This window comes from Zonotrichia albicollis, chromosome 5, assembly GCF_047830755.1.
Source record: "Zonotrichia albicollis isolate bZonAlb1 chromosome 5, bZonAlb1.hap1, whole genome shotgun sequence".
NCBI classification, from domain to species: Eukaryota; Metazoa; Chordata; class Aves; order Passeriformes; family Passerellidae; genus Zonotrichia; species Zonotrichia albicollis.
The window spans coordinates 49,018,590-49,039,763 of record NC_133823.1 but is presented as its reverse complement, the minus strand read 5'-3'; the positions used below and the strand labels follow the sequence as shown (position 1 = coordinate 49,039,763).

Sequence of the window (21,174 nt, the reverse complement as noted above, 5' to 3'; positions counted from 1 at the left end):
TTTAGGACTTCTCAATTTCTTACTTCAGGTAAAATGTATACAAGATCTGAAAGGGATGGTTAATAAATGCACAGGTATAATAACATATAATTAGGTTTTTATTAATAAGGTTTTAATTTCATAAGCAGAGTTTGAAGCCATGCTGAATTGATGGCCTGTGAGCACAGATGGGTATGCAGATTGCCAGTTTGGATGTGAAGTTGTTTGACTTGCATACTTTTTTCAATAAATAAACTGAAAAATTAGATTTCAGAGTTGATCCAAATCCAAATATATTCTTCCTGGGACTTGCATACTGTTGCTCTGCATGTAAATTCTGGCTGCTCTACTTCTATGGAGTGGAAACCCAAATTCCTGACCTCTTTCTGACCTGATGGAGGGTGTGGCCTGGCGGGGATTGGTCTCTTCTCCCAGGCAACAAGGGATATGATGAGAGGAAGTGGCCTCAGGCTGTGCCAGAGGAGGTTTAGGTTGGGCTTTGAGAGGAATTTCTGCACAGCAAGGGTTGTCAAGCACTGAAATGAGATGCCTGGAGAGGTGGTGAAATCAGCATCCCTGAAGGTGTTTAAGAAATGACTGGACATGACACTTAGTTGACATGGTGGTGTCCAGTCAAAGGTTGGACTTGATTATGTCAGGATCTTTTCCAGCCTCAATGATTCTGTGAAATGAGGAACTGTAGATGATGGAACCTGAATTATCTATGGTGGTTTTTTTCTTTTTTTTCCTCCCTTAAACTTACCCTAGTTTCTGGTGAGAAACGGGATCATCCGTAGCTCCCCTGTGTGCATACTTTAAAAAATATGAAATTATTGATTTTTTTAAGGTTACAAGCAAACAGAATTAGAAAAGTGCCTTGGAAAAGGTCCCACTACCTTGTGGATCATTGTTAAGAAATGTGTGTTGGTAGCTGAGCCCTTTCGGTTGCCATGAAGGGATATTTGTCTTTCCCCTGCAGGTGTGCATTCAGAGAGAAGAACAGCACAGTCAATTTGGTAGAAAATTGCCTGCCACAGTTGGAAACTCTTTACAGGTTCAACTCCTTCTTGTTGAAGGAGTTGTTGCTCTTAACTAAGCAGTCAAACATACCCACAGGCATAACAACATTTAAATATGTGTTTAGTCTAAACACTTGATTTAATATTGCCACTATAAGAAAAGGCTTTTTGAAAATAGAACCTAAATTAAAATATAACTCTGGTTATTCTTGTCAAAAGTGTGTTGATAAAGAGAAGGACCATCTTTCTTCAGATAGCTTTTACCTCAGTCCTCTGGAATTCTTGAGACAAACAAGTAGTGTTCAGGAAAAAATTGATATGTTATTACTGAAGTTGTTTTAATTCCTAAACAAGGGCACTCTCCATTACCCTGTCATGTAAGTGTAATATAATATTATGCAGACTCTATTATTAATGTTACTTTCCTACAGGTTAAACCATATCTTTGCTCACATTCATCCTGTGGAGGTCTGAATGCAGAGGATTAGTGAGTTTAAGGTTTAAATATCACTGTAATAAATACCTCATTAAAAGGAACCAGTAATCTTGTGGTTTGATTGCCTCTCCATAACAAAAGACATGAAGCCTGAAACTGAAGCAGAGCTTTTTTGGTTATATCTGTGGTAGAACTGAGGTCTAAAAGGATATGAATTTGTTTTAGCTTTCTGTTTCGTGCTTCCTCACGGAAGTTTTTATAAAGATATAACATTTCATTATGTTCTGTTGCTTAGTACAGGTTTAATTCAACTCCAAAGGCTTTGGTACTCATTCCAGGAAGAGGGAAACCATCTGAGATAATGCTGAGATTTCAAACATTAAGTCTAGGTGCATTTTCAAGATGGTTCACACAAGTTTATTCACAAATAGGAAGAAGAACATTTACATTCTGAACTTCTCTTACTCTTAACACCATAATTGTACTGCTAGAGATTTAAAAAATATTTTTTCTGCTTCTGAAAGCTGCAGATAAGTTATTTTCTGGGCCAAAATTTTGTTCTCTCTGTAGCTGAAGCTTAGTCACACACCATTTGAAAAAAGCTGGTGTCTTGGAGAGGTTTACCTGGAGGAACAGGCTGGAAAAAAGGAGCCTCTCACTTGCCCACGTTCCCAGCTCAATTAGTGTGCACCAGTTAAAATGACCAGTTGCCAGGAGAATCTTCACTTGGAGGTCAGTGTGAAAAAATTCAAGGAGGGTAATAAAAAGGCACATTAACACCATGAGAATTCAGGCTCTCCATGTTCAAGTGCGTCAGGATTAGCTGCCAGAGCCTGGTTTAAAGCTGCCTCATATTTTCTGACAGCATCTCCTTGAAGAAGGGAACTTGTGGGATTCTTAGTGCCCTTTGAAAGAACAAATGCTAATTGCAGGAAAAGTGGGAATATTTCTGTGATCCTTTTGGTGCTTTGATAAAATTTGGTACTTCCTTCCTTCTTTCCTTTCTTGTTTTCCCTTCTGCATTTGTTTGAAATTAAGAAGGAGTAGAGATGGTTAAACTCAGGCAAGATCTGGAATTTTTTGAAAAATCCTGGCTTGCATAGATTGAAATGTCTCTATATGCAGATATTCTGTGCTGTCTCCTACTTAGGCCTACTGCAGGCAACCAACATTATTTATCTATTTTTAGTTGTCATGCCCATATCTTAGTTGGCAATAATAGGAATACTGTGTCATTTTCCCCACAGAGAAGAGCAGTGTGAGGTCCCTTCTGAAGGGGCTGCTCAAGGCTGGGTTGGGATGGATGTGCTGATTGCTATGGAATGAACTGCTCTGGTTCCTGCCTGTCCTGCAGCTAAAAGGCTTCAGGCTCTAGTGTTCTATGTTAGGAATAGTAATTAATGGGAAAGAACTGACTCTTCCTCCCTACTTTCACACACACTACAGAGATTGAAGTAATTTTTGGCTATTGTCCATTTTTAAAGTGTGTTTGTCCATATGATCAGTTAAAATCAACATTGGCAAGATTAAGTAGTACTTGAAGTTTTATGAAATTGGCAACTTGTCCTGAATGTTTGAGGGACTGTTCAGTGCTTCACTGCTGATTGACACAGAGGACTGGCTGAGTGTTTCAGTCTCATGCGAGTGGTTGGAGGCTGCATTTCACCAAGTCTCATAGGCCATGGAGAGAGCTGAGTGAGCCCTTCAGTCTGGTGAACAGCTGCGTGCTATTACATTGTGCATGCCACACATTCCTTGGCTTCTAAATGTCTGTGCACCAAACCAGTTCCAACACATGACTGAGATATGTAATTTCCAGTTGTGAATTTCTCCGTTTTCTCAAGAAAGGAGAAAAGAAATGTAATCACTTGCTTTTATGTATGCTTTAGTTAAGCCCTGCCTACTCATTCATCTCACTTGATGTTTTCTGCAAGGACCCTCAGACTTCTTTCTTCCCTTGCAATCTAGTCCTACCTAACAAAACTAGAAAGCAAATGTTTCCTGTGAGAGTCAGTCAGCAATTAAGAATAGAATCTACAAAGAGATTATTGTATTTTTCTGTTGGATTTGTATCCACATGCACATGGACATACACTCTTTGTACTGGTTATATAAAGGTCATCACATTTGGTTTTGGGATTTCCAGATGACTGATTGTTATTTGCAGAAAAAATCCTTTGAGTTAAGTGGCAAGCTTACACACACACATTTACTTTCTTTGTTTCCATTAAAGTCAAAGGCTTGTAGAGCCTCTTTGGAGTTTAAGTAACTCTTAAGAAAGGTGATAAAAGAACAAAATGGTCCAGATGTACTCCTTATGTACAGAAACATTTGAGGAATCTTTTTTTTGCCCTGAGTGGCAACAGGGAGGTGTAGGATTCTGTTGAATTATCAAGCCACACAGTGTATCGCTGTGCTTGAGACCTGAATGTCTTCTGCTGTGTTGTGTCTATATCCTGCTTGCTTTTGCTGCATAGAATGCAAAGGTCCTGTTCCTGTAGACTCTCTGTGCTCTGTTCAGGGAGGAGAAGTCAGCTCAAAGAAAAAACTGAATTTCAGATAATTCCTGAATACAATGCAGTCAGGATTTTTAATCCTAATACAATGTTCTCTGATTTTGGCATCTCCTTTGGCATCCCCAAAGATGGGGAGAGATGGGGCAAGACTGCAAGTGAGTGACCAGCAGAAACCTTCATATCTGTCAGGCTGTGTGATTAGTGTTGTACTCTCCTAGATAGCCTCTGATCATGAAGCCAGGGCAGGTTCATATTTCTCTGGCTGAAGAATTCTTGATAGGTAAGATCTGAAGAGATGCAAATGCAGTGGAGTGACAAATCAAGTTACGAAGATGTCTCTAACAATGTTGTCTTGAATAGATTTAAGCAGAACTGGGAGAGACTTAGATGTGACATAAATTGGGAATGACAAGAGTGTGGACCAGAATATGTTTTTCCTAGAGAGATTGGTTTACAGTTTGCTGGTTATACTTAATTTACTCAAGTAGGTGTTGTGGGTTGTGATCCACTTTATGTGATCCTTTTTGTTTGAATCACACAGCCCTTTGTCAAGCTGTCAAAAGTGTATAAATTTCTAAAGTGAAATGTGAGTATTCTGTTGGGAATGACAGGGCATATGTTTGGAAAGTGATGGGGATGCAGTCATTCTAGTCAAGATCAGCTGTGCTTCTTTGAGTAAAATTGAAAAAAATACATATGCAACTCAGAATTGGCTAGAGACATGCAGAAGTCAAACATGTCCAAATTAGGGCCTGAGTCACAAGAAAAGTAATGTGCAAAACCCTACTGCAGGTCTAAGATTTTATATTTGAGTTTGCTAGTATGCTTGGCTCTGGTGAAGTGGCAGCACTTCTTCTAGGTCTATATACTAATTTCATTTCGTTTTTTGTCTGGTATTGAGGTTTTATTTCCCTAAAATTGCTGGTTACTGGGATGGTCTTTTGTCTGATGTTTTAAGATAACTTTTTTTCCCTGATGTGATTTATATTTGGACTGACAATTTATAAAATGTTCTGTGGAGCCCTTCTAGTCTTTTGTGTTGTTCATGCGGCCATGTGTCATGGAGCTCCTAACTTGTTTGTTTATTTAGTGAATCTCATTCTAATTTTGCTTGGGGCTATTCTTAATGAATGGAAAGCAAATATCAGAATAGAGCAAAGGGTAAAGATCTGATGACAACCTGTGGAGTTGTGTTACATTATGTTAATAATAGACACATAGGACTTAGTCTTGGAAAATTTATACTATAATCCAGCAATATAACCAAATTCTAATTTGTTGGCATATAAAAAGCTCCTCTTGCTTAAAAGTGGTTAAAAGTGGAATTAACTTGGTTCATTCTTTTGAAGTCACTTTAAGTATTCTTGACACTTCCTGCATAGGAAAGTTTGACCCCAAAATTTTAGGGGTAAATAAGAACAAAAGACTTGCACAGTTGTTGAGAGTAAGGTGTCTGTTTTGACATTCAGGGGGGATTGGAAGTAGATGATCCATCCTTAAGGTCCCTTCCAACCCAAGCCATTCTGTTGTTCTAGGACACTACTTTAACTGCCTGAATGTCATAAAATTAGCATGAATTATTAGATAGCTATTGAATTTATATGTATGTTTGTGGTATAGTGTGTATGTGCTGACCTGAATTTTTTATTTCTTTTCCCAGGAGAATATCTTGTTGATTTCTTTTCATGGCTTGCACTTAAAACTCTTTTGATCGCTACATTATAAATAGCTTCAGCTAAATATATTTCTAGTGTTTTCAGGTGAAAACCATACATATTTATGTTGTGCTTTCTTGCAGGGGCTGGTGTTTTTTTCCTCTCTTGTGCTGAAGGGGAGCAGATCAGCTTTCTGTTCGACTGCATCGTCCGCGGGATCTCCCCGACCAAAGGCCCCTTTGGTCTGCGTCCAGTGCTCCCAGGTTAATACAGGAAGTCCAGAGTAACCCAGTGAAGCAGGAGCTTGTCATGTCTCACACCCACTGCTGCTGGTGTGAGAGCAGCTTGCAGATACTGAGGGTGTGCAGGGTGCAAAGTGGTTTTCATTCTGAAATGTCACCGTACAGATTTATAAACTGGATGTACCCAGTTTCCCCCTGCTGCTCTGGTTCATTCATGTTTCTGGTTATATTGCTAACTCCAACCCTGTCTTATTTAACAGTACTAAAAGATGGCTATTTGAATTGAAGGGAATCCTAAATTTTAGTTTTAAACTTAGACATTTAACTTGGATCCATGTCTGCATTGCTATTTTGATAGTTTAATGGAAAACTAACTTCTGCAACATTTTGAGTTTCTCCAAAATGAAGTTCTAAGTCTTGTCAGCCTTAGAAAACTTTGTCAAGCCTCCACATCATATTTAAGTTTTTCAACTTGAGCTTTTTTCCTTATGTCTGAGGATTAAATTCCTTTTCCTATTTCATGGTAAGTGCTGCATGTACTGCAGTGTTCAAAGAAGAATTTGGATGGCATCTATTTCCTTTTGATTTCAGCAGATGAAGTAAAGTATTGAGTCAGAATGACTCTGTCAAACAGGACAAAAGTGTAGAAATGAAATTGCAGAAAATTGTCTTTGATTTGGTGCTGGCATACAGTAGGAAGAGGTTGCAAGAACGGTGAAGGATGAGATGGGATTTGTGGAATACTTAGAGTTTGTGTGTTAGGCAGTTAATAAGTGTTCAACAGGGTTTTATTGCTGTTATAAGGTTAAGATTGCAGGAAGGAAATGTGATGGGAAAGATTAGATCTTTAGCTTATTAGATCATTAGATAATGTGAAGCTTGTTAAAATAAATTATGAAAAAGTTATTACTTAAAATTAGTAAATTCGGTAAACATGAGTCTCAGTTCATGTTGTCTTTCTCATGGCTATAAGGCAGAAGCAAGTTAAATAATCAAGCAGAATAGTAGACAAAAAAGTAATTCTTGTATGATGGTATATGTTTGCATTCAATTAACTGTAGTGTTTGAAAAAAAGAAGCAAACAGAAAAAAACCAACAGAAACACAAAAATCAATGTTTATGCTTAAAGCTTTGCTATTGCACACATTTTTCTGCATATCTAAAACTATGTGTGTATGTAAATATATATGTACAACCCCGAAGTCTTGCCAAACAAATTTTAGTCAAACAAAAATTTCTGTCTGGAAAAATTAAGCCCACAAACAACTATTCTGTTGTCTTTTTTTTTTTTTTTAATTATTATTTTAAATTTTAATTTTAGCACAATGAATCTTTGCAGATTCATTTTTCGCAAGCATGTAGGAGTAAATCTGCTTTCACATGTTAGTTATCACTTCTGGTGTTTGTGGTTTGTTGTGCCACATACCACAGTCTCTTCCCTCCTTCAGGAGCCCTGACCTCACTGAGGTGCATGAAGTGGATGTGGAGTGTCCTGGGGAGTATTTGGTGTTTTTTGTAAGAGAAGATCTTTTTCCTGAGGTCTTTCCATTTCTCTTCTGTGCTTGATGTACTTGCCATTAAAATCTCATCCACTTGATTTAATCTCGTTTCCCTGGACAGGAGAAGTGTTTTGTCAAGAGTTGTGCTCGTGTAATTGCAGACTCTGCTTTTATTTATCCAAGCTACCTTGAGCCCTCTAACTTTCATTCCTGTGTATTTTACCCTTTTCTTTTCCAGTTTGTTGTTTCTCTCTATGTACGTGTTCCTTGGAAAAAATATTTGTTTAATGTTCTTTATTTATTATCCCATGCAGAAGCTTGTACAGATCTGTTTAAGGCACACACAGATGTACAGTTCTGGTGATTCATCCATAAACTAATTTTCCTTATCAAGTATGTTGTTACACAGAATGTGCTGTATTGCTTGAAAAGGTCGAGTCTACCAGATGCATACCATGTGTCAGGTATTGAAATTCACTCAACCTTTGAAAGCATCAGCTTGTAAACAGGTTAATTATCTGTACACTTCAGGCAACTAGATCAAAACTTCCAAATTGGAGGTTCTACCAAGAAACCTCTTGTCTATGTAATTCATATTTACTGCATTGCAGAATGCTACACAGCTTCAACTGTACTTTATGTATGCAATATGCTGCTTCTGTGCAATTTAAAAGCTTTTAGAGAAACCTTCTCTTCACAGTTTGCTACTTGAATTTGGCATCTTGCCTTTGCCTTTCCAACTTAAACATGATATGTTTGAAGCACTGTGGTATTTTCAAGCAAGGAAAACACACAAAGGGCAGATGTACTGAGAAGGAATGTAATGTGGTAAAAGCAGTAACAGTGACAGTGTTGGACACCAACTCCCACAGCACAGATATAATCTGTAGATGTTATGCAATCAATGTAGTCTGTCCTTGTCTTTGTAGGAAGGATGAATGAATGAAGCCAGTTGCTTAATGTATGAACAACTCAACAATATGGTTCAAAAAGGTGCTGAAATATTTATGTGTTAGCATGAAATTAATAGGAGATGGTACAGGTTTGAAGAAGACTGAAAAATGATCAGTTTTCTTACTTGCCATAGTGATTCTTAAACAAATGTAAAACAGCCAGTATCCCAATGGAATTTGTAAACTGGGTGTGCAGGGGGTGTTTGCTCAAGGACAATATTCACATCTTCTTTTCAAGATTGTAGTTTTAAAAACAATACCTTGTTTCCTTAAAAGCATGATGTTCTTATCACTTGGATATATGACTGCTGTACATATTTTATGATGTCATGTATAAAATATGCAATGAAAATCCAGTGCAGTGGAACTCATAAACTTGACTTACCCTTGCAAAGTACCATAATCTGGTCTAATTTCTCAGCAGAGCAGATTTGAGCAGCCAGTCAGAGAGAACTCCTGAGATCCCCTCCAACCTGAATTATTCTGTGATGTTTTGGAAATGAATTAAATTACGATTCTCACAATAAAAAAAAATAATTCTATTATGTGTACACCCAAAATAAATTGGAAGAGGAAAAGAAAATTAGTTGTTTTATGGTTTAAAAGTTGCCTGATCAGGTCTCATAAAACCCCCCCAAAGAATAGAAGATGGGAATGTGAAGGTCATGTAGGTATAGGTATCTGTAGATATTTTTAGGAAGTGTAATATTTTAAATAAAGGACTCAAATGGGTGATGGCTATGGATGGCTTGTTTTCCGCAGCTATTAGTTGGAAGAGAGCTGCTGTAACTGGCTACTAGTATGATCTCTTTTTTGTTTTTCCTTGAGGAGATATTTAAAAAACAGTCCAGAGAATTTGCATTCTGTCTTCACAGAAGTCTAGATATGGACTTAGTAATGAATCTCTGATTGCTTGGTTTGTAATCTATACTGAATTGCATGCTTATTATTTGAGAAATGTTTGTTTATCAGGTGTGTGTTGAACTCCTTTTTTTCACTAGCAAGATTCACATTGAATGCCAAACCTGAGCACAGCAAAGGCCCAAGAGCCCATCAGGGATATCTTTGATCAATGGGCAGATCAGTACTCTCTATATCTGATTATGTGACAGTCTAGTCCTGCAGTCTGGAAAGACCCCAGGTGTGATGTTGATAGTCTGGATGCTCTTTTTTTAATTCTGGAAGCTTTTTCAGGCTGCTTTGTGACTGATTGGAGGGTGTACAGTTGCTGCTTGCTGAGGATCCATCTGATGCTCTTTTTTTTTTTTGTTGAAGCTTGATACACCTTTGGCCATTGCAAGAAAGCCCTGTGGCTGCCTTCTGAAGTATTTGTACCAAATGGATCCTCCTTAAACCTTTAGGGCATCTTTCCATTCCTCCAGACATCTTACAAGGTTTGGAGATGTTAGCTAGAAGGTGAGGGTCCAGGCCTGATTTACAAATGTGCCTACAGTTACACAGGAAGAAAGAAAAGAGAGATTTTCAGCCTAACTTATTTAATTTTGTTTAACAAAGTAATTAACCAGTGTTGCATTTTAAAGGTGCATATAATCAATTAGGTAGCTGCTGACTGACTGGATACATTTTTTCCTGACAGGTGCTTATTGAACAGCCTTGGAGCTTTGAATTACTATGACACTTTATTCCTATGTTACCAAAATATTCTAAATCTCCCACGATGAGCAGCTGATGTGGCTTTAATGAATACCCACCAACGTAATGTAAAAATAAAATCTCCAGCAGAGGCATTTTTAGTCCAGCTAAATTTGATGTAATCCTTCCCCTTTGCCCCAAAGCAGCATTTAAGAAGATTTCGATGACTGCCTCACATAGAAGATGATTTTCTTCATAGCAAGGGATACATGTTTGATGGAAAATGATAAAAAAATTATTAATTGAAGGACCTGAATGAATCACAAGACAGGATCCATTTGTTAACAGGGAAAGGAAGGTACTGATTGTTCTTGGAGCTGCTCTCGGATGTAGTGTGGGCAGAAGCTGTTGGAACTTCCTTGGACAGCTGGCTCAGTACCGGTCACGTTGCTTCTGTCCCCCTGGGCTACTAGTGTGGCAATTTGCCATCCAGTAATTTAGAGGCTGTGTATTGGGCATGCTAAAGGTAGAGGATGATGCCAACAAATCCAACTTTGTGGTATTATGGCCTAAAAAATGTATTAGAAAAAGGGTTATCACAGCAGCACTCATGGGAGGTCATAGGTTATGCACTCCAATGAGGACTGGTCCCTAAAAAGTGGCTGCCAGTGACTTCAATCCATAGTCAGATCCTGTAGGAAAATGTCCTGATTAGAGCTTGGTCATCTGTAACCAAAAATACTGGTACAAGAATCTGTTACTTCTGGGAAATAATATTGTGGGTGTTTTCCATGGAAGTCTGGCTTATTAGCAGAGAAGATTCAAGGTGAAACAAAGACTTGATAAGCCTGATAGGTAATTACCTAAAACTTAGACTGTACGTTTGTCAAGTTTTGAAGTTTTCAATAGGTATTTCCTAGAACTTGCTGAGGAAGGTTTTTCTGCTTAATCTTTCACAAACCTGTATTCATCTGTATTTGTCAAGTAGTCATGTTCTGAGGAAAGTGAAAGGACCTTTCCTACTGACAATTCTTTGGTATGAGAAGGATTAGTGTCTGTTTGCATCTTTGTTTGACCAACTTGCTGATCTGTTATGACAACTTTATACTTAAAGTGCTTGTAGAACATCTTTCTGGGACCTTTTTGGACATAAGGAATTTAATTAGATACACTAAAGTAACTGGAGTAGAGGACATTAAAAAAATAGGCAGCAGCTTGTAACGCTGTATGCTACTGAGAAGATCTTTGCATGGACATGTCTGGGTTGCACCATAGGTGCTGGTGGCCAAATGTTGTGCTTTCCTTTGGAAGAGGTCCATATGGAAGCACTGGGGGTTACATTTGAGTAAGCAGTCACACAGGTTTGAGGTACTCAATGCCTAATGTAACTGTCTTGCAGTGTAACTAGGAATGGACACCTAACAAAATAATCCACATCAAACATTCCTATTTTCTGTCTGAGCTGGGACACACAGAGGTCACAGACCTTGTTTGTCATGGCCATTGTTGCCTTGTCCCTGTTAGAACACCCTTGGGTTCCAATGTTTGTTGTTAAAGGTGGATTGTGTGTATCTTGGTTTTTCTGCTCATCTTACCCAGATTGCAGACTGCCAAAGATGGAAACCTCCTTGACATAGGAAAGAAAAGTTAGAAAGTTCAGCATTGTCATTTCTGTTCCTACCTAGGACAGGTCAGAAAGGGAATATGATTAGAGAGGAGAGATGTGGCAGTTTGTTTCTTGGGGCAGTTGATAATGTAGGGAGCTCCTATGGAGCTTCAGCTGAGCTGGCAGTGCTCCTTCCCCTGGTTATGAGCTTGCTTTGACTGCTGTGTTGACAATATTAAAACCATGTCTTTTAAAAATAAAAGACATGGGGTGAAAATGAAACTTTAATCTTTCCAACTGGTTGTTGTTTTACTAATTCAATCACAACAATGTATAGCCTTTTTCATCCTCTTTTCCTTTCATTAAATGATTCAGTGTTTTTGTGGTTTGCTTCTGCTGCCCATTTGATCAGATATACAAGTGCAGCAGTTGTGAGGAAGCTAATCTGTTTTTGCTGTCATTAATTACTTTCCCTGTGTGTTAATAAGAATTACTGAAGTTTCTGATGATGAACAAGTTAGCAGACCTTATCCTCTGCAACTGCTGAGAATGACAGACTCATCACTGCTATTTGAAGGGATCTGTAAGGTTTCTCTTGGGATAATGGTTATTATTACTTCCAACATCTGGTTTTATTGTTATGCCTTCTGGAAATAAAATTATTTAGAGGAAACTGGCCTGTTTTACTGATGAGACTTCCACATTCTGCTTTTTTTTGGTCTTTCTGCTTTTTTTTTTTTTGGAATATAATGAGCTGCCTTCAGTGAAATAATCTCAGCTGGAATGGCAAGCTCACTAAAATATATGGGGAAAATCCATAACAGTACATTTTAGAAGTGGTTTATATCGTCCTAACTTGTCTTGTCTCAAACATGAAGACAGAGAGCCACCAGGTTGCTTATTTTATCTCTGACATCTGAACTTAATGACTGTCTGAACATCCAACTTGAAGGCAAAGTCTTTGTAAACAGATGATCTGGATTGGAAGATGTCAGTTTAATCCTTCTGATTCTGACTTTATGATGTAGATTTGTAAATTTCTAGGATGAAAAATTAGTTTTTTTTGAATGTTAAAAATCCCAGTGAATCCAGTGAATTCAGGACAGATTTTACGTGGGTCAAATTAACTTTCAAGTTCTCTAGACCTGATTGATGCTAATTATTTCTGTAGCTATTGACTTTGGTGCTGTGCTTTTCAGGGTTCTGTCCCTGGTGGTAACTATTACAGACATTGGGTATAATCTCTGAAAATCTTTTATAAGTTACTGTGTAGCACATGCCCAGGATATGCTTGAAGTCAGATTGTGCCATACATTTTTCCAATCAGCATTTAAAGCATAAGAATGTCTTTTTCTCTTTCCTTATTTTTTATTTATTTTCCATATGACCTCATTTATTCATTTGTCTATCTATTTATTTATTTTATTTATTTTTTGTTTCTTTTTAAAGATCCAAGTACAAACCCAGCCTATTCAGAAGAAAGATTGGCTCATGAAGCTTTGCAATTAGAAAAGCGTTTGAGCTTGCTGTCCCATACAAGTCGTCAAGGTAGTGGAGGTAAGAAATATCTTTAATTAAATAAAAATAATATATTATGTTCCTTCCTGCCCAGGCTTTAAAAGTTGTATTGTCTGTGTTATAAGATGTGGAGCTTACAAGAAAAAATACTAGAGAAATGGTCAAGACATTTGATTTGTTATGTTTCCTGTGAGGCAGTTCTCCAACAGCATTGTCTGAAGTCCTTTGATGTACATTGGAGGTTTTCAATTCAGCAGACTGAGTTTTGAATCAAGCACTATTAAACCAGGAAGAACATTTAGGATGCTGAGTCCTACTGAATTCTTGCATGTAAAACTTAAAAAGAACCGTCTGCATCAAATCTGATATTTGCTTAAGTACCTTAGTCAATGCAGCCTGTGAGATGGACTCACTTGTAGGGTTCACACATCAGACTTATGGCAGATTTTTGCAGTAACACATAGGACTCCTGTGCTTTTCTCTGCTATCTGTACATGCCTTTTCTGGAGTTATTAGTGTATCAAAGTAGAATTGGTGTCTAGCACTGGATTTGTAAAAGGGCCCGTGCCCTGAACTGCCATTTAAACTGTTTAATAGCCAAAGTTAAATCATCCAAACATCTGCTTTGCTCTTGACTCTGAAGCCTACAAGCCTAAAAATTGTCCCTGTGAAGATCCTCAGGAGCTTAATTATGTGCTTATATACATGTCCATGGCTGCTTTGGCCCAGACACTGCTGGGTAATGGGGTTTGTGACTGAATTCCAGTGAGACTTCCTGAGGTTTTTCTTAATTTGCACATAACTACTAGACTTAACTGAATGGATAGAAAAAAATGAGACTTGATAGATAAGCATGCCTGTTTTTTTTTTTTAATTTTAAATCCAGTCCTTCTGGTCAGAAATCGTGACCCAACTTCATGTACAGTTTCGGACTTTGTGCTACAAGAACGTGGTTTTGTATTTGTTTGGTTTTTATTTGTTTGTGATGTTTATGTTTTGTCCTTGTGCTCTTTAATGCCAATGGCATGATGGCAGTAATTACCTGCTAAAATGCCTTTCTTGCAACTGTCATTGAAGAAACTATCTTGCAATATAGACATAAATTAATCACAGAGGACATTTTTGCATATAGATATGTAAACATTTTTATAGCAATATTATTCTTATTTTTATTTGTACAGTGATGTATGATTATATTTTGGTACAGCAACCCAATTAACTGTATGAAAGTAAAATACGTTTGAAAAGAGCAGAGCTTGGTGCATAAACTTTTAAGAATTTAACCTCGAATGCATGATGTTCCACAGTGATGTAGGATTATGGCAAGGTAACATACCATTGCATTTTATTTTTCCCGTGGGGCTGTGAGTTATTGCAGGAATTTCTGGCTTTCTGACGGCAGTTCCACTTACAAAAAGCAGATGGAATCTCTGGGCCCTTCCTGTTAGTACATACTTGCCATGCTTGAGTCTGTTGATTGTGTTTTAAACGTAGGTTGATGTGTTTCCTTCTTTTCCAGGAGATGACAGGAGTATTTCGAGCTCATCTTCAGATACCAGCCACTCGGATGTCAGCATTGGGAGCAGGCTGACAGTGTGGCCTGAGCAATCTTCAGCCAGCACCTCTCAGGAGAGCCATGGGCTGGCAGCTGCCAAGGGCATTCACCTGGGAGAAGAGAAGACCCTTCCAGAAGGGGCACGTGGCACCACCAAACCCCCTCCGAAGCCCCTGCGGTCCAGACAGCTGCAGGAAATAGGACGTCAGAGCTCTTCTGACAGTGGAATAGCTACTGGGAGTCACTCTTCCTACTCTGGGAGCTTCTCTTCCTATGCTGGGAGCTTAGACATTTGCCATGGCGATGAGTTTGGATCATTGCTAAGCTTGCCATTGAACTTCCCTTCAGATCAGAGTCTATGTACTTGCCCTCACAGTGAGTCCCAGAGAGGTGTGGGATCAGAGTATCAGGTTCCCAGCTCTCTCAGACACGTTTATGATATACCCAGGAGTGTGTTACAGGCAGCTTCTAAGGAAGTGCAGCTCAAGAGTGCAGATTCCACGCTACCCAAGGACCAGGCCTTGCCAGCTCAAGGTGCCAGTGACCCAAGACTGCTGCTGCCACACTTGGAAGCACGGAGGGGAGCTGAGCACAGCCAGCACAGAGGGAGGCCTTCATCCTTACTCACAGAAAGCAGCAAGGACTCAAGTGATGAGACATATGTGGATTTTGTTTCAAGGTGGTCTGACACAAAACCACAAGGACAGGTGTCAGACTCCAAAAGTAGTGAGCTGTCACCACCTGGTGGGGCCTCAGCTGACCCCTGTGACACGTGTAGCCCCCACCCTGGGATGACAAGAGCTCTTTTTTCATCTTGTCCAATCTGTGGTGGACTAAAGGTAAATACCTAACACTGAGCGGATGCTAACAAGCCTTAGTTAATAGAGCATGATTTATCTAAAGTTACCTAAGTTGTAGGTCATAAGTAATATTGTTTCCTTTATATTCTGAACAGGTAATAACTTTTTCTGTTGTTCATGCTGAAATGGAGAGGCTTAGCACATGGTTTCCTCAAAATCTGTTCCTAGTCAAGGAAACACTGAACAATAGAGACCACAACCACTACTTTTAAATTGGCCAGTTTTGGCTTTGGGTACGTGTAAGTGAAAGAGGAAAGTTTTTCAGGCATTGGATTTGTCATATAATGGCTGGCAAGCAAGCATGAAAGACACTGACCTGTTTTGCTGTGAGTATTTACAAAGAAAGAAGGGAGGTGAAATAGTACGTGCTGCTCTTAAGGAGATCTGAGTGCATACTTTTATTTTATTGATGTTTTCCTTTTCTTTGTCCCTGTAGTTTGAGCATGCCTTGCACAAGAAGCCAGGTTAGACCCGTTTCTCACTGAGGAAATACAAGATAGCCAAGTCAGCATGGCAGTCTGGTTCTGTGACTGGCCAATGACAGGCACTTTAGAGCAGGTATACAAAACTTCACAAACAGTCTACAAACAGGACAGTTTATTTGCAGAGAAATTTATTTTTATCACCAGTCATGTAAAGAATTAATACCTAAACTGTGAAGGTTCACTTGTCTTTCCAAACACATTTGCCAGTATCTAAGACTGATATTCTTATAAATTCTTTTTGGACCTGCTATGTTCTTGTCTTTTTATGGCAGTAAGCTTATACATCAATTATACATTGTATGAAAATGTATCTGATTTTATCCATGCTAGAGAAGATTTTTTTTTTTTGTGAATGTGTTTGCTAAACTTGAAGTTAAAGCTACTTGTATTAGTGAGCTGTTGAAAGGCTGGGAAGGCTAGAGGGAGTGCTTAATTTAGGGAATGTGTGAAGCAAGGATTCAGCAAGAGAGACTTCTGCATGAAGAATTAAACACTGCCATTGAAGTGTGTGCATTTAATTTAATATGAGATTACATAAACCACTGCTATGGAAAGGGCTTGAATGCCTAGTAGGTGATGAAAGAAAAATTAAAAGGTTATAAATTTGAGGGATTGTTTTCTTCTCATGAGGTGTTTCATGCATTTGCATTGAGTGCCTTCACATGTTTGCAAACTGGAAAGCTCTGTCTGCCTGGGCCACTTGCACAGCCCCATCACAGCACCTTGGATGTTCCTGTGCCATGTGCCTGGAGCACCTGGCAGGTAGGGAGGCACCTGTGGGACAAGTTGTCTAAGGCTGTGGTCAGTGGAATCAGTGATTTTTCCAAGGCCATCCTTGCCAGCCACCTGCACCACAAGGCCTCCAGCCCAGTTCTGGAAGTGTGGCTGCAGGCAATGGGGTGCACAGCCAACATCTGCTATTGGCTTCCTGTGGCTGCTCCCTGTAGTCAGGGACAATTTGGGAAAAATAACCAAGACTGATTTCTGGAAAGGCTCTGCTTTGGGGTTGGAAAGCTTAAAAGTGGCTTTGTTATAGGCAGGGAGGAAAGGAGTAATTCAGCTACAATTAGCTCACATGGCCTAAATGTTTCTGGGTGACCAGAATTGTTGGTTTAGATGTGAATTTGTCAGATATTACCCTGGCTATCTGTGGAAGATGGGAAGCTGAAAGTGAGTGTTCCATTGGATATCTTCAAAATCATTAAGTAAAAAAAAGTAAATTATGTCATTACAACTGCCTGTTGACCCCAGTGACATAAATACCCACATCTTTTATTACAAAGCGGTGTCAGGTTTAACAGTGTTTCTAGCTGCCCTAATAAGTTGGCAAGAATTTCAGATATTGTCTATACTTAAACAAATTTAGTGATAAACACTGGTGCAACCTTCTTCCTAACTTTTGTTTTAGCATGAGATATGTACATCTGCTTTTTTTTTAATCAATCCATTTATAAGCAGTCACGAAAGAAGTCTCATTAAATGGAATGATTCATGGGTTTGTTTTTACTTTTGAAAGAAAAAATAACCCTTTGGTGCACTCTCTTGAACTGTCATGAATGAGTTATTTTAGCAGTATTTAATGGACACTGTCTTTGGCATTTCTCCTGATGAGTTCAGTGAAAGAACAAATCCATAGGCTGTAACTAAAAAATAATTATTACTCCTTGTACTTGGAACAGAATATATTTTAAGTTAGGGCCAGGAAGAGTTGATTTATGGGTTGATGAAAACACCAGGTTTTAATGTTTATTCAAATTCGTGCTCAAAAAGCTTTAATGTGCTGGTGTTTGGAGTTCCTTTGCAATTTTGAGTTAAGCTGTTAATTAAATTGTGTTAATGGCTTTTAAATGCCTACTATTTAAAGTGACCTGAGTGGAGGAGAGTCTGCAGCAGTAATTAAGGCTATAAGCATTAGTTTGTTTGTGCCCTTTGGCACAAAAGGCACATGGAGGTTAGGTTTGTAGTTTTGGGCATGTCTGTGTGCATGTTGGAGTTCAGCATGTGGAGAGTTGGAGAGAGGTTGCAGGGTGAAGATGGGCATGGTGGGGGTCCTGATGGGATTGACTTGTTAACAACCACCTGCTCCTCTAGTGACAAAGGTGGTGATGAAAACAGGGAGAACAGGCCTGGGAAAGTGCCAAGGCTCAAACAGAAAACGGGGCAAGGAAGCCTTTCTGTCACATTGCATGAAAAATAGAACCAGCATGACAAGAGTTACTAAATGTTGCTTCTATTACTTGTCTATTGTATTTCATGTTAGACATTGGGGGCTAAGAAGCAAGCATGCCGGGTGATTTGCTTTCTGTTGTATGTAATTGTGCTGTGCTCAGGATGTCCTTTACAGATTTCCAAGGTGTGCTTTTGCTATGTAATTTGACCTAGATGATTTCAGTGCTGTAGATGATTGCAGAGGTGAATTAATTGTCTATTGTAAGTATAATTTAAGCTCAGAATTGATTGTTACAATTTCTGAGTAAGCTGTAGAGATTTATTATTAGACTTTACTTATTATGTTTTTAACTACTTAACTAATACTAATTTGATGAATAGAATTTCATTGTATGCTTGTTGCTCTGTAACTTCCTTTGATGCTATAGTTTGAGAAATGTCAACTTTTTTATAGTTTTTTTTTTTTTACACCACCATTGTTTGTAAATTTTCTTAGAAGTCTGAAAAATAAAATTATTTTCCAACTGGTTTTGTCCTTTTCCATCTGACAAGTTCTGGGTTTTGTTTTGCTTTGCTTTTTGTCCCCTGACCTCCTTCTTGCAAGTTGAATTAATATGGAGTGTTTATGGCTGTCTCTTCATGCTACTTAGTGTTATACTCAAATAACTGTTGACAGCTCCAAATGTGCCTATTAGTAAGAATTACATTTATGTATGTCTAGCTCATGCTAAACTCATGTCACTGGGAGTTCTTATTTATGTAGAAATATAGTCATGAGTACTGCTTTGGTAGTTAACTTGCCATGATAGAGGGGAAAAGAAGTTGTCAGTTTGTATGTGGCTGTTGTCATCAAAGGCTTCTGGTATTCAGCCACCAACTTGAGTTGATGATTTTAAAATACCAAGGCCTCGTTGGGGACAATATGGTCCCAAATTCTCTGTGAGGTACTTGTATAGTTCCTGCTACCACAGTGACTCTGTGCCTCAAACTTTGAATCTCCCAGCATATCTGTAGTAAGTGGAAATACAGAAGTGTGGTGGTTTTGATGGACAAAAGTGGTTTTGTCAGGCAGCAGGATCCACAGCACTGAGGGGCTGAGAACCCTTCCCTACACAATCCAGGGAGGACTGGCAGCTGCCTTGGGAGCTCATGGATCTCAGGTTAAGTGAGGAGTTGGTTTGGTTGGTAGGATATTTAACTCTTTCAGTGTGTCCTGTAGAAACTGCTTTGTTTTGCATTACAACTCCAGAGGGTGGCATGTGCATGGCTCTTTACTGCAGTGCTTGACGCTGCAGCCCCATGTCCCCCTTTCAGAGCTGGTTAATCTCCTGCAGCCTTGGGTGAGGGCAGAGTCTCTGTGTTCTATAGAAACTGGGAATATCTCTGTGTCCCCTGTGCATTGTAGACCAGGGAGAGGGACTAAGCCTAGGGAGAAGCACAGCTGATGTGACTTCAGGCAGAGAAGGGGCTTCAGCTCTAGAGCATCCTACACTGACTTGCCTGGTACTAATTTCACCAGGGTCATGAGCAGCCCGTCACTGGCTTGGGAATATGGCCTTAATCCTCCAAATCCTGTACAAATCCTTAACCCTAGAGTTAGCTGGTGTTTCTCCTGTCATTGTAGATGCTCCTTTTGAAAGGGGTGAAAGAGAAGGCCTGTAAGGTGTTAACTTTCTTAGTGAAATCTGAGAAATGGCAGCTGCAGGACTACATGGCCATATCTGTGTAACTGAGAATGTTTTAATTTTTTTTGGCTTTTAATCAAGTACTTTTCTAATGTAGTACTAAAACAGATACTAAAGAAATCACAATGTACTGTTATCTACAACCTTAACTTAGCTATTTTTTTTCTGTTGGGAGTCATTACCTCTTTCCCCAGGAGACTGAAAACCTTATGTGTTTATCTTGTACTGTGTTTATTTCCCTGCTTTTTCTGACAGTGTAGGAACATGATTATTTGTAATTGCACATCTTTTACATCTCTTTTTTTTACAGTATTGACGTGTGGTGCTGTAACATTTTATGCTTCCTCCCACCTTTAAAAAAGCTACAAGCTGTCTAAATTCTCAGCTAAGAAGAATGCATTTGTCATCTTCTACAGCATTGTTGCTGCTTGTATTTCTGCTCTAATCTCAGAGCTCTGGGCAGTTGGGCAACACTGTCAGAACTATAACAGGAGCAGTTTGCGCCTCAGAGGAACTTGGAAGTTAATGGTCATTATTGACCTGAATGATATGTTTGTGAGGTTTCTGTATATGGGTCTTGCTGGCTTTTTGCATGAATTAGAAAACTTGCTTTCGTGCACCTTTCTTTCAAGATTTAATTCCAGTTGTTTTTCTATGAGTCCTGACTGTGATACATGAACCAGCAGTGATGTGCATCTCCCAGCATGTGTCACCACTAAATGAGGTGCCTCCACTGGACAATGATTTGGCCATCTGGCATTTTACTTACGTTACTGTTACTGTAAAAGGCTCTGAAGGCTCTGAAATTTTTACAATAAAGTAGTGTTATTCTTCAGACTTGTCAGAAATTCAAAAGCATCTTAAAGCCCACCAGTTTTCCCACAGCATCAATTGTGAAATAGAAGAAATCCATGATCATTGCTGCTCTTGACAATGAAATGCAGTAATTTCTGGAGCTGGACAAAAACATCCAGTGCTGTGCAGATCAAAGATGAGCAGAAGTGTCATCCCTTCTGTCAGTTTTTCAATAATTTTTTTTTCCAGTTGAAGCTGACAGAAAAAAGGGGCATAAAACAGGTGGATTTAGTGTCAGGTTTAAGGCTACATTTGTTTTGTTTTTCTTTTTGTAGTTTTGGCCAAGAGCCCAAGTCTATTGTAGAGATGATCTCCATCCTCTTGATCTCATCTCCCATCCAGGTGTGCTTATGCACCGTGTAAAGATATTGCCTAATGTCAGCTTGCAGGAAAGGAAGAAGGTTTTTTCTTACCAGTTCCCCAGTTAACTTGTCCATATTTAAGGCTTCTTGGCAGCTTTCAGGCTTCACTCCCAAGTAACCAAGGAGAGACCCAGCTTCCTTTTCCATTGTTGTTGCTGGTAAGAGCTCACATAAGTGACCCAGCTCT

At 39.0% G+C, this 21,174-nt stretch overlaps 1 protein-coding gene across 3 annotated transcripts in view; it reads left to right on the top strand.

The window, feature by feature from the left end:
- Positions 1 to 21,174, top strand: part of DOK7 (docking protein 7) — a 60,486-nt gene that overhangs the window by 8,041 nt on the left and 31,271 nt on the right. For all 3 annotated transcript variants that reach the window (XM_074541630.1, XM_026792626.2, XM_005485684.3), the window contains 3 exons: positions 5,749 to 5,868; positions 12,948 to 13,055; positions 14,536 to 15,410. In XM_074541630.1, the coding sequence (XP_074397731.1) occupies positions 5,749 to 5,868; positions 12,948 to 13,055; positions 14,536 to 15,410 (1,103 nt within the window). The remainder of the gene's footprint in view (positions 1 to 5,748; positions 5,869 to 12,947; positions 13,056 to 14,535; positions 15,411 to 21,174) is intronic.